At 50.8% G+C, this 13,015-nt stretch overlaps 1 protein-coding gene across 1 annotated transcript in view; it reads left to right on the top strand.

Moving 5' to 3' along the window:
- r3hdm2 (R3H domain containing 2) overlaps positions 1–13,015 on the top strand; it is a gene marked incomplete at both ends in the record, with an annotated part of 24,384 nt that overhangs the window by 8,246 nt on the left and 3,123 nt on the right. Inside the window, 12 exons of the mRNA XM_083667658.1 lie at positions 279–358; positions 938–994; positions 4,584–4,819; positions 5,218–5,381; positions 5,637–5,735; positions 6,795–7,088; positions 8,575–8,743; positions 10,026–10,183; positions 10,577–10,740; positions 11,867–11,967; positions 12,095–12,267; positions 12,869–13,013. Of these exons, the coding sequence (XP_083523784.1) occupies positions 279–358; positions 938–994; positions 4,584–4,819; positions 5,218–5,381; positions 5,637–5,735; positions 6,795–7,088; positions 8,575–8,743; positions 10,026–10,183; positions 10,577–10,740; positions 11,867–11,967; positions 12,095–12,267; positions 12,869–13,013 (1,840 nt within the window). The remainder of the gene's footprint in view (positions 1–278; positions 359–937; positions 995–4,583; positions 4,820–5,217; positions 5,382–5,636; positions 5,736–6,794; positions 7,089–8,574; positions 8,744–10,025; positions 10,184–10,576; positions 10,741–11,866; positions 11,968–12,094; positions 12,268–12,868; positions 13,014–13,015) is intronic.

The following is a 13,015-nucleotide window of genomic DNA, read 5'->3' as shown; positions in this document are numbered from 1 at the left end:
CCTCTCTATCAACTAACATTGCATTATATAGAAGAGTGGGGGACGAGTATCTTCCATAAGGAGAGAGAAAAAGGGTACTTTAGACAGTATCATAGTGAGTCCATAACTGCTATCAATTGATAACGTTGATAATTGTAACCGTAAGAACCACAAACCGACCTTCTTGAGCCCCCTCTGTGACTAACACCTGTAGAATATGAAAGTGAATGTGAGGCCATTCATCCGTCTATTAGACTGTCAGTTTTACCGGGGTTCAGTTAGCTCTTCTGCACGGGTAGACGGGTAGAGGAGCTCTTGGTAATCCGCAGGTGTCTTTTCCTTTTCAGTCCTCTCAGAACGGATACGTCAACGACAACAGGTAAGCCACTGCCTCACGTTGGAAACCCTCATGTCTGCACTTGTTAAGGAAGTGGGGATCCCCCCCCCCCCCCTCCTCCTCCTCCTCCTCCTCCTCCTCCTCCTCCTCCTCCTCCTCTTGGAGCCCTCCTCCCAGCATCTCATTGGCTGTGATTACCTGTAGTATGCCAATGACAATATATGTGTTAATTGATCAGGGCCAGGATTGGGGGGAGGGGGGGGGGGGGGTTTGCTGAGATTGAATGGAGTAAATACATGTTTATGGCTCAGATATAGATTACAGTAGGTGAGAGGATTTTTTTCTTTCTTCCAGAAATAGGTATTGGAAATAGTTGTGCATACTACAGTGCTGTAAATCCACCTTTTCAAGCCCCTGGGTGTGAAGGGTTAGCCCATTTTGCTGAGAGAGGGGGGAAACTAAGAGAAAGTGTGGGCCTTTTGAACTGTGACGGTTTTTTTGGTTTCTTTTTTTTTTTGCTCTGTGTGCATTTCTCTGGGGATAACTACCTCACCTCGCCCTCCTCTCCCTCCCCACAATCCAGTAACACCAGCATTTCTCTCCCAATGTTAACCCCCACAGACTCTCCACTGATGGCTATTCCTCTCATAGCTCTCAAAAGAGGAGGCAGATCTTTAGGTACTGGCCTTGGCCTGGGTTGGGTTGGGTTGGGTTGGGTTGGTTGGTTGGGTTGGGTTGGTTGGGTTGGTTGGTTGGGTGTGCTCTGTGTTGCCATGCCCATCCAGTGGTGACTGTGATTTGTGTTTCCTGCTTGGCGTTGGTTGGCTAATTTTAACGCACCGTGGGGCTCTCTCATTGGCCCATGCATGGCTGCTTCCTGTTTATTTTCCAGGGGGGATTGACTCCACCCTCCCCCTTCATCATCGCTTCATCTTTATAATACTACATTTGCATCCACTATCTTTCTGTTGTTGTTGTTGTTGTTGTTGTTTTTGTTGTTGTTGATTTGGTCTCTGGTGCTGTAACCCACGTCACATGTTGAACAGTAGTCTTCTTGGGTCCAGGTGTGTTGTGGTAACACCAGGACTGGACACTGTAACACTAATATTCTATTGACCTAGGTTATGGTTTCATGAGCCAAGTTTCCACAGTTGTCCCAATGCCTGCCAAGCCTATCTGGTGTCCAGCCAGTGCTCATCGCCTGTGCCTCAAGCCTAGTGAACAAGCCTGTTTTCATTCCCAGAGATGGGCTTTCTAACCCCACCACCCCGTAGGATGATCTCAAGGTTGTTTTACATTCTGGAGAATTGTATTATAGAAGACAGTCACAACACGTCAAACAGCCTGTAGCCAGCTCACCTTAAGACATGTCAACAGAAGGTTGTCCTAACATGGGTCAGGACAGGTAATACAGGTTTAGTGCGTGTTCTGTCCCTAGGGAATAGGTCTACTAACGTACCAAGTGCATCATCACATTCCATTCTAAGTGATGTCACCTTTTCCACTCTGGGTTCAGCACCACTTTTTTATTGATTTATTTAATTATAATTATTATTCTTTTCCTTTTTTTTTTTTTATATCATTTTTTTAAATGTTTGTCATTGTTGTGCATAAAGTACAATTTGCATTCCTACCGGAGATATTCAGAATCATACTTATCTATTAATGTTTGCGGTGTGTTTTGTGACGGTGTAAAGTTCTGCTGTTCAGTGCCACCTGCCTCAACATAAATCCACTGAAACGTCATATCTTTTGACTCCTAATTCAGACAAGTCTCTATTTGATGACTCACGTAAAACACCCATGCAGATTTAAGACCTTATGTCCATTGTACCTTAGTAATACTAATAATTATTATGATTTCATAATATTTAAAGACACTTGTCCATAAAAGCATTTATTATTTTCAGCTCAGTTTCTTTGCGTCAATGCAAATATCACCAACACGATTTAAGTTCAGTGATCATCAGTACTGATGATAATGACGATAATGATCCAAAGAAACACATCATTAACAGAATGGCGCCCCCTGTGGTGGACAGCGAGATAGCAGCCTAACGTGTCTTTGTATGGAGGAGACGGGAGGAGAATGTCAGGTGATAAAACGCAGGATCCCTCCTCCCCTCCCCTCCCCTCCCCTCCCCTCCCCTCCTCTCCCCTCCTCCTCTCCTCTCATCTTTGTCTGCAGAGAGACTGAGCACCCGCCCTTCCTTAAAATAGACTGTGGCAGTGAGGATGGCTGCGGAGCTGAGCTGAGCGCAGAGCCGAGCAGGGCTTTAAATAGACCGTCCATTAATTACTGCTTCTCTGAAATATGGATTAACCACTGCCACCTTCAAACACTGCTCTAGAGCTCTCCATTTCAGGCTTGACTTTTCCATTCTTATCTAAGGAGCGATGAGAGATTCCCCCCCCTCCTTGTTTTCACTTCATTTCCATCCTTCTCTGTCAGAGCTCTCCTCCTATTCTCCTATTCTCCTATTCTCCTGTTCTCCTGCCTGTTCTCACACTATCTGGAACTAACTAACTGTTAAAGCTCACTCGGCCATTTTGTAAAGCTGCCCATGTTAAAGTAGCCCATGGTTACTGTCCTCCAATAAAATGTATTATTATTAATATTATTCTTAATAAGCCACAAGGGACATATACAGTCTTACATCTGCATGGGTGTTTTACATGAGTCATCAAATTAAAACAGGAGAAAGGAGGAGATGCTTCAGTGGATTTGTTTATGATATGTCTGCAACTGACCTTAGTTGTGCTATATTTTTGCATTGTCAGTTTTAAACAAAGTAAGCGTTTTGTCAGCAGTTCTACGGTCTACAGTACTTCTGAATATGCAACCCTGCTGGAAAAAACCAAAAAGTTGTCCTCAAATTATTCTTCCATTATGCATGTGCCACACTTTTTGTTCCAAGTGCCAGCGAGCCACACTACACTGCATCTCTGATGACATTAGAAACCCAACCGTAAAACAGAACAACTGAAATCAAAAGCCAGCAGGATATTTAGGACTGCTGTGCGCCTGTGGGAGGGAACGGTGTTGAACCCGAGCCAAAGCTTGAGGGATTCTAAGAAGGCTGGTAATTCGTACAGTATGATCACTGGTTTACTTGGCAGCTGCCCTCACCCACGGTGACGGCACCGCACGAAGCAGGCAACAAGTGTGTATTCAGCAACTTAGTTTAAACAGGCTACAAGTGTGTGTTTAACAAAGTAGTTTAAAGAGGTTACACGTGTGTATTCAACAAAATAGTTTAAACAGGCTACAAGGGTGTATTTAACAACATGGATTGAACAGAAAAGCAGTGTGTATTCAACAACATAGTTTAAACAGGCAACAAGTGTGTATTTAAGAACATTGATTACACAATGAAGCCATAGTGTTGATACAGTGGTTTATGTCCTTTATGTCAATACTGTCTTAGTACGTACAGTATGTATTTGTACAGTAGGTGTGTGTGTGTGTGTGTGCGTGCGTGCATGCGTGCGCGCACTGCAGTATCTGTGTTGTTCAGTGTGAAGAAGCCCTTTCTGAAGTGTTTTTCAGTCCTGTGTTGTTTCCAGAGTGTTGCTGTAGGTCACAAACCTCACTCTTCTGGGTCTATTTGTCTCTAACATACTGTACCTTCCCACATTGGTGTTGATTAAATGGAGCATCAGTTCTATCTGCATGTGTGTTTCATTGTGCGTGCGTGCGTGCGTGCGTGCGTGCGTGCGTGCGTGCGTGCGTGCGTGCGTGCGTGCGTGCGTGTTGGGGTAACTGTGTGGTTTGTTGCCTGACTTTATGATTTTGACCAACCAGCCAACATCTGCATTTGTGTGTGGAACACCCCGTATCTCCTGGCCTGTCTCTCCCTGGTGCTGTGGCCTCTTGCTGACCACTCTGTGCCCCTGTGTCCTTGTTCCCTCTTTCCCCTCCACCTGTCCCACTCTCCTCCCCCTCCACCTCCCCCTCCACTTCTACCTTTCCCCGTCACCACCTCACCTGTTTCCTCTCCCCCCCCGTCTTCCACCTCTCTATCTGTCCCACCCTCCTCCTCCACTTCTACCTTTCCTCTTCCTGTGTTCCTCTCCCCCCCCCCCTCTTCCACTTCTACCTTTCCTCATCACCTGTTTCCTCTCCTCCCTCCCCCCCCCTCCCCCCTCCTCCACCTGTCAACACTGCCCCATCTATACATTTCCACCTCTACCCTCCTCCCCCTCCTCCTCCCCACCCCCCTCCCTCCCTCCCTCCCTCCCTCCCTCCCTCCCCTCCTCTCCGCAGGGGGAACAGGGACAGCTCCAGCCGCGCGTCCAGCAGCCGCCAGAGCAGCACGGACAGCGACATGAAGTGCCTGGAGCCCCGCCCCTGGAGCAGCACGGACTCAGACAGCTCCAACCGCACCCTGCGGCCGCCCGTCACCAAGGCCAGCAGCTTCTCCGGCATCTCCATCCTCACCCGCGGGGACAGCCTGGGCAGCAACAAGGGCTCGCAAGGCAGCTGTCGGGGCTCTCGCACCGGTGAGAGACAGGGAGGGAGAGGGGGAGAGAGAGAGAATTGTGTAGCAACCTGTAGCTCAGAACAGGACCAGTGCCCTCTAGTGGGCTCAGAGACACACTGCCCCTGTAAATCAAGATGACACACATTTTGCCAAAACAAATATCAGATCAGACCACAATGTGTTTACATAGCTTACCCTGACTCTTAGCACTAGATAGTTAAGGCTACCATACTAGACCAGTGTAAACCCTCTACAGAGGCCGGTGGAGGTAGAAATTGGAGGACGGTGGAAAGAGGAATGCATTACAATGAGCCCGTCCTCTGATTTCTACCTCCACCGGCCTCCCCTGGTATAGACATGGTGAGAGTAACAGTAGCAGTGACCTGTACTTGACCTCTTGATCTCTGTGTGTTCCAGGTCTCCCCCTGGTGAGTCCAGACCTGTGCCCCCAGGCCCCGGCCCCCCAGCCTTGCCGCAGCCTGCTGCCCTGCCCCCCCCAGCAGCAACCCCAGGTGCCCCCCCAGACCGCCCTGCTGCCCACCCCCCAACAACACCCCATGAGTAACCACATGATGGCCCAGGTGAGGTCACCTGGCCTGGCCCCGGAACAGAGAGAGAGAGAGATGGCTGATGATGCTACAGCCCTTGACTTGGTTTTGATTTTGACATTTGATTAGCTTCAAGTACAGTTTCAGTTAAAAAACAATTGAAACTAAATAGTTCCTTTCCACCACGCCCCCCCCCCCCCCCCCCCCCCCCCTCAGTAACCTCTCTCTGTGTTCTAACCCCTGACTGCATCCTCTTCTCTCCCGCCCCCTTCTCTCTCCCCCTCTCAGTCGGTGGCGTCCATGCAGCCCTCCCAGCCTGTGTCGTACTCCAGCCCCTCCTGTCCCCAGGTCCTCCTGCCCGTCTCTCCTCCCCAGCAGTACACCATGGTACTACTGTCATACCTCCTACCTCCTACCTCATACCTCCTACCTCATACCTCCTCTCTCTCTCTCTCTCTCTCCTCCCCAGCAGTACACCATGGTACTACTGTCATACCTCCTCTCTCACCCTCTCCTCAGTCAGTCAGTCCTATGAGCAGGCAGCAGTACACCATGGTACTGTCACTTTAAAAACCTTGTACTTCCTCTCTCGCTCTCTCACTCAGTCATATTGTACCCGTAACCAGCAGCACCCTACTGCACGGCGCTGTCCCTCCCCTCCCTCCCTCTCCTCCCCTCCCTCCCCTCCTCCCCTCCCTCTCCTCTCCTCCCCTCCTCTCCCTCCCCTCCCTCTCCTCCCTCCCCTCCCCTCCTCCCCTCCCTCTCCTCCCCTCCCCTCCCTCCCCTCCCTCTCCTCCCCTCTCCTCCCCTCCCCTAGTATGACTAAGTAGCAACAGAATAACAACTCCTCCCTGACGTATCCTTCCTGCCCTGCCACCGTCCTACTAACCCTCTGTGTCAGCTCCGCCCGACACCAGACCAGAACCATGAGGAATGTTAATGGCAGGAAGACGTTGGTTTAGGGGCTCAAATACGTTCAGCGTGATCTCTTACAGTACGTGCGTTGTTAAGCCACAGAAGCACAACGTGTCGCTTTTGGACACGTTTCATCACTTTTGATAGGGAGAGTCGAAAATGTGTTATTTGGGGAGTGCCTGAAACTAAAGTCTTTTTCACGCGAGGCAATCTAGGGGGCAGTCTTCTCAGGGTTAAGCAGCAGCAGCTTAGCCCACATACTGTACCAGTGGTAGCTGGTGGAGGTGGAATCGCATGTTTGATACCATTCCTCATTCTGTTCCATGCATTAGAATGAGCCCGTCCTCCGATTTCTACCTCCACCAGCCTCAACTGTCACATATAGTAACACACATACAGTACCACATCCATTAGTTTGAGAGCAGAGAAAAATAGATATTCCTAGGTATATAGGTATTAACAGATGGACAAATCAGGTTGAAATGTATTGTATTGTATGGTTCCATTGTTAACCTCTCTCGTCTCCCCCAGGGTGAAGAGCTGGCCCCCCAGTTTGGCCAGATGACTCTGAGTCGCCAGGGCTCCAGTGAAGCCCCCGAGCCCCCCACCATGTACCAGCCTGCCCCCACCGTGATGTCCCAACACCCCCAACCCCAGACAGGCTACATCATGACCACGGGGGGCCAGCCCATGCCCCCTCCGTCCGCCTATCAGACTACCTCTGGGCACCCCCACCCTCCTCCCCCTCCGCCTCCCCCCTCACAGCCCGTCCTCCAGCCCCCTCCCCCGCCACAGGGGTACATGCAGCCTCCACCCCCGCAACAGGTACGCAAACCCTCCGCATACAAGGATGATGGTTGTGATGACGATGATGATGATTTTACAGCCCCCCTCCCCGCCCTGGTCACCCTACTCCTCAACACTCCTACTCAGGCGGGTGGCAACGCTCAGGATGGTTTTCTTAACACCTCATCTCGTGAGATCTGGAGCGTTGAGTTAATAAGTGCGACCCTTCCCGTTCAACACAGGGATTCACTGAGTCTCCTACAGTACATGTTTATTTACTACAGTTAAATGCTCTTCAACAACGTCCTGAATGAATGAGTGTCTCGAGTTACAGACGAGTTACAAAAAAAGGAAAAAAGTTCAACAGTTTGGGGCCCCAAAAAAACCTTCTTAGTCAAACTAAAACTTGTAAAGTGTGAAACATGCCACCGTGGTGTGAGTGGTGTGAAATAGCAGCAGGGTTGTCGCCGTGGGAGTCTCTCCCACTCATTGTGTTATGCCGCTCTGCTCCGAGACGTGTTGTGCACCACCGGGAGAGGCTGTGAAGTCTGCTCTCCTCTCCTCTCCTCTCCTCTCCTCTCCTCTCCTCTCTGCCTGTCACACCTCTTCTCTGCAGAGGCGGTGCCAGGAATGAGTGCCTAGAATCCATTAAACATTCATTTATGTTCTCTAGAATGAAGTAAACTTCATGGAAGTGACCTTACTCCCTGGGGGATTTTTTTTGTTTTTTTCAACAGAGGGGGGGATGGTTGAGCTGTTGCCATGCATTTGTAAGTTATTATCAAAAAAAGCTAAACTCTGGTTAAAAGCTAACTCTGACGTGACCACATTGAAGTTGAGATTTTATATATAATAATATTATAATATATAATAATATGAGATTTTAAAATAGGATTGAGGTGTTAGGTAAGGGTTAGGGTTAGGGTTTAGATCCCACCCTTAACCCTAAGCAAACCCTTTAACCCTAAGTACATTTTAACCGATTCCGAAATCCAACATAGTTTTGCAGGTCAGGCGTGTCAGGGGTAGGTGACTCAGAGCCCTGTCTGTCTCTCTGTCATCGCTAGCTGCTGTACATGGTGGATGAACTCATAAAGACGGCCCTGTATCGGCTGGAGAGAAACCACCCCAACATGTACCAGTCAGATCAGTGGAGGGAGAAGCCTGAGGACCGGCTCATTGTAATGCATGGAACGGAAACACGTGTTTGATACCGTATCTCATCCCATGCATTACAATGAGCCCAGCCTCCCCTGAATCAGATGTACGTTGTGTTTGATCATTAGTCTATCTCAAATATGCATTCTGAAATCCTCTTTCCCCTCCCCTGTATCTCGTTGTGCACCTCTCGGTGTCCTCTCTGTACGGTGAGGATATGGATTTATGCGTATACAGCGTAACAGTATTGACTGTGACAATGAAGCGGTAGAGCAAATATTGACGGTCTGTAATGCGCTGGTGTTGTCATCTCTTGGTGTTGTCACCCCCCCCCTCCTCCCACCCCTCCCTCCCCCCCCCCCCACAGATCCAGGTGTCGTATTACCCCCCTGGGCAGTACCCTAGCTCAGGGCAGCAGTACCCCACGTCGGGCCAGCAGTACCCCAGCGCGGGTCAGCAGTACCGGCCCATGACCCACCAGGTGTCTTACCCAGCCCAGCGCTCCCAGCCCATGCCTCAGCCCACACAGCAGGCGGGTCAGTACACACACACACACACACACACACACACACACACAGGTACAGTATGTTAGAGACAAATAGACCCAGAAGAGTGAGGTTTGTGACCTACAGCAACACTCACAGGACTGAAAAACACTTCAGAAAGGGCTTCTTCACACTGAACAACACTGAACAATGCAGTACACACACACACACACACACACACACACACACACACACACACACACACACACACACACACACACACACACACACACACACACACACACACACAGCCCTCTCCAGCACCAGCAACAGGACAAGGGAATAAGGCTGGTGGAGGTTGAAATCGAGAGGACAGGCTTAACTCCATTCCATGCATTACAATGAGCCCGTCCTCCAATTTCTACCTCCAGCAGCCTCCCCTGCATCAGGCCCATCATGTCTGTCTGTTGGTGTGGAGTCACACAAGTAACACTTTATTTCACAACTGGCAATGACTTTACTATCATTATTTAGTATACGAGTACAGCCCCTTTTACAAGAAATACAGTGATAATCGGATACTTTTTTGCTACTTTCTTTCTGTACCGATGGTGTGGTTTTGCTATAGTTTGCCACCAGACGAGTTAGAGGGGCTGTGAAATAGAAGCGTGGCCACACTGAACACAGCGGTCACAGAGTCCGACCTTGGCTTTTAGCCTTGAAGAGACAAAGTACCAACAGCAGGCTGATCCCACTGAGTCAACACTAAAGTGACTAAAATAGCCTCCTCTTATTCCTGGAAGCATTTGATTTACCTTTCATCCACTTTCCACGCTGCCCAGAGCCCTCTGCCACCGTGTTGATGTTTCAGGTTGTGTTGACACAGTAACTGGTCTGTTGGTGTTGACGAAGCGGAGGAATGCTCTTAACGGGCAGTATGTCACACAGTACAGAACGTAAACATCACTCGAGCCGCTCTGCGTTTTCGGAGACGGGAAGCGAAGTGAGTTTAATGGTTCATTAACGGTGCATAGGTGGACAGTTCGGACCTAAGGTTAACCAAGTTTGCCGAACGAAACATCTCGAGTCATTCTGCTCTGTATTCAGTGTTAATTAGCTACCGCTTGACTGTGTTTTGCTAGAAATCATACGTTGTGTGACTGATGCAACAGGTAGACCTGGTTTGCTCTGGACACACACACACACACACACACACACACACACACACACACACTGTCACAAACACACACACAGACAAACATACTCACTCTCACACACACGCACACTTTCCTCTGGACAGCTTGTGGTAACTTCAGCCTGTGTTGGCCAGCAGGTCTTCAGACGATGATGCCCAGCCAGCAGCCCACCTACCAGGGGATGATGGGGGTCCAGCAGCCTCAGAACCCCGGCCTCATCAACTCACAGAGGGCTGGCATGGCCGGGCAGATGCAAGGCATGATGGTCCAGTATCCACAGATGCCCTCTTATCAGGTAGGACACACACACACACACACACACACACACACACACACACACTAAAAGGGACATCACATTCAAAATTCAAAGTTTGTAAGATGCTTTTCAGATCTCAAAGGTAGTCAAATGTCAATAAAAGTCCCTCACCATTGGTTGTGTTGATCCAGCTGTGTGCCTCAGTCACGGCCAAATGAATGTACAAGATGTTCAAGGTCAAGTTGATTAGAAAACGTCATGAAAAGAGATTGCCGTCACAGGAGTACCACTCTGATATAAACACACAAAATGACATGTACAGAAAAACACGACAATAATCTAGAAAGGTGCACCAAATGGAATGAGGAACTTGATGATCTCTCTCTCTCTCTCTCTTTCTCTCTCTCCCTCTCCCTCTCCCTCCCTGCCCAGGTGCCAGTGGCTAATGAGTCACAGCAGGTGGTACAGCAGCAGCAGTACCAGCAGCCCGTCATGGTACCAGTCAGCCAGTGCCAGTCTGTCCAGGGGCCCATGCCAGGCGGGGGGATGCCCGTCTACTACAGCGTCCTCACCCCTGCCCAGCAGAACAGCACAAGGTACCGTAGACCCCCTACCCCCCCGCCCCACACACACACACACACACACACACACAGATTAAGCCTCATCCTAGACTCAAAAGCATCTTCAGTGGAGATTTTCCATTGAAAATGTGCACGGCCACCACCAACCAATAGTGCCAGGAGTAGACCCCCAGGAATAGACTCCCAGGAATAGACTCCCAGGAATAGATCCCCAGGAGGTAGGCCCCCAGGAATAGATCCCCAGGAGGTAGGCCCCCAGGAATAGATCCCCAGGAGGTAGGCCCCCAGGAATAGATCCCCAGGAGGTAGGCCCCCAGGAGGTAGACAACTAGGGGCTAGAACCCCAGGAGGTAGACCACTAGGGGCTAAACCCCTAGGAGGTAGACCCCCAGGAGGTAGACCACTAGGGGCTAAACCCCCAGGAGGTAGACCCCCAGGAGGTAGACCTCCAAGAGGTAGACCCTCAGGGCACTCAGAAAGTCTTTAGAGTACATGACACTGTACATGGGAGGCTGCCGCTGATCCACCAGCCAGACGCTGAGGTAAGAACCACGGAAATGCCCAGAACACATGTAGATGACGTCCCTCCTACTGAATTGAAGCTGCAGAGCCAGCGGTGACGGACTAGCCTCACCGCTAATGAAGCAGCCTCATTCAGCCACCAGTCGGGTTAACGGGCCGGAGTCCCTCCGAGGCGGCAGGCAGGGTGAGGAACCGCGTCGCCTCCACTATCGGAACACACCCGCCCCGCTGACGCGCTGAACGCCCCAGCACGCTGTAATTGCCCGACTCCTCGGGCAAACCGGGGAGGCGCCGGGGATCCTCACACAAGAGCGGAATCGACGATAACGTCTTTTACATTTTTATCTCCCGTACCCGCTTCCCCCGACCGGTCTCGTGTTTCTCCCGGCACGCCTGTTGAACAAAATATTAGCATTGTAATTGAAGCTCAGCGGAGCGCGGCCTGTCGAGATGCGATAGGCCTACTGTCGGTGGGGGACTGCCAAGTACTTACAAACTGTGTGTGTGTGTGTGTGTTTGTGTTTGTGCATGCCTGTGTGTGTGTGTGCCTGTGTGTGCGTGCCTGTGCCTGTGTGTGCGTGTGCGTGTGCGTGTGCGTGCCTGTGTGTGTGTGTTCCAGTCCGTCGGTAGGGTACCTGCAGGCCCCCACTTCTGACCAGTACCAGATGACCCAGTCCCCCTCCCCCTGCAACCCTCAACAGATGCAGCAGCAATATTCAGGTGAGAGTTCACCTGCTGTCCTCTGTAACCCTGTGTCCTTAGAAACGCCGCATATAGTGACATCATTTAACTTGGCTGTGTATGTGTGTGTGTGTGTGTGTGTGTGTGTGTGTGTGTCCTCCATCAGGAGTGCCACCCCCAGGCCCAGGGGTCATGGTCATGCAGCTGAGTGTCCCCAACGGGCCCCAGCCTACTCAGAACCCTCCGCTGGTCCAATGGAACCACCCCTGCAAGTACTACAGTCTGGAGCAGAGGCCCAGCAAGCCAGGAGAGCTCTACAAGCCTGACAACGGTCCACAGGTACCTTACTCTACCCTCTACCCCCTAACCCCTAACCCTTACACTACCCTCTACCCCCTAACCCCTAACCCCTAACCCCTAACCCTTACACTACCCTCTACCCCCTAACCCCTAACCCTTACACTACCCTCTACCCCCTAACCTCTAACCCCTAACCCCTAACACTAACCCCTAACCCCTAACACTAACCCCTAACCCCTAACCCTAACCCTTACACTACCCTCACCTTAACCCCTAAGCCCTAACCCTAACACTAACCCTTACACTACCCTCACCTTAACCCCTAAGCCCTAACCCTAACCCTAACCCTTACACTACCCTCACCTTAACCCCTAAGCCTAACCCTGGAGAGCTCTACAAACCTGACAACAGTCCACAGGTACCTTACACTACCCTCTACCCTCTACCCCCTAACCCTAACCCTTACACTACCCTCTAACCCCTAAGCCCTAAGCCTAACCCTGGAGAACTCAGTCCCCCAAGGAGACAGTGCCTGAGTCAAGTGATGCCGTTCTGTAATGATGTTTTGTGTGTGTGTGTGTGTGTGTGATCCTCTCTATGCCTCATCCTGTGTCTCTCTTCTCTGTGTGTGTGTCTCTAGTCTAGTACCCAGATGAGCAGCCCCCTGGCCTCCCCCACCCAGTCCCCCACCCCCTCCCCCTCAGGCAGCGTGAGCAGCGTCTGTCCCGGCCTCGGCCCCCTCCCCCTCATCTCCCAGTTCCCCCGGCCTGGAGGACCAGCACAAGGT

This window comes from Argentina silus (assembly GCF_951799395.1).
Source record: "Argentina silus genome assembly, chromosome: 4".
NCBI classification, from domain to species: domain Eukaryota; kingdom Metazoa; phylum Chordata; class Actinopteri; order Argentiniformes; family Argentinidae; genus Argentina; species Argentina silus.
This window is presented reverse-complemented; position numbering and strand designations above follow the sequence as displayed.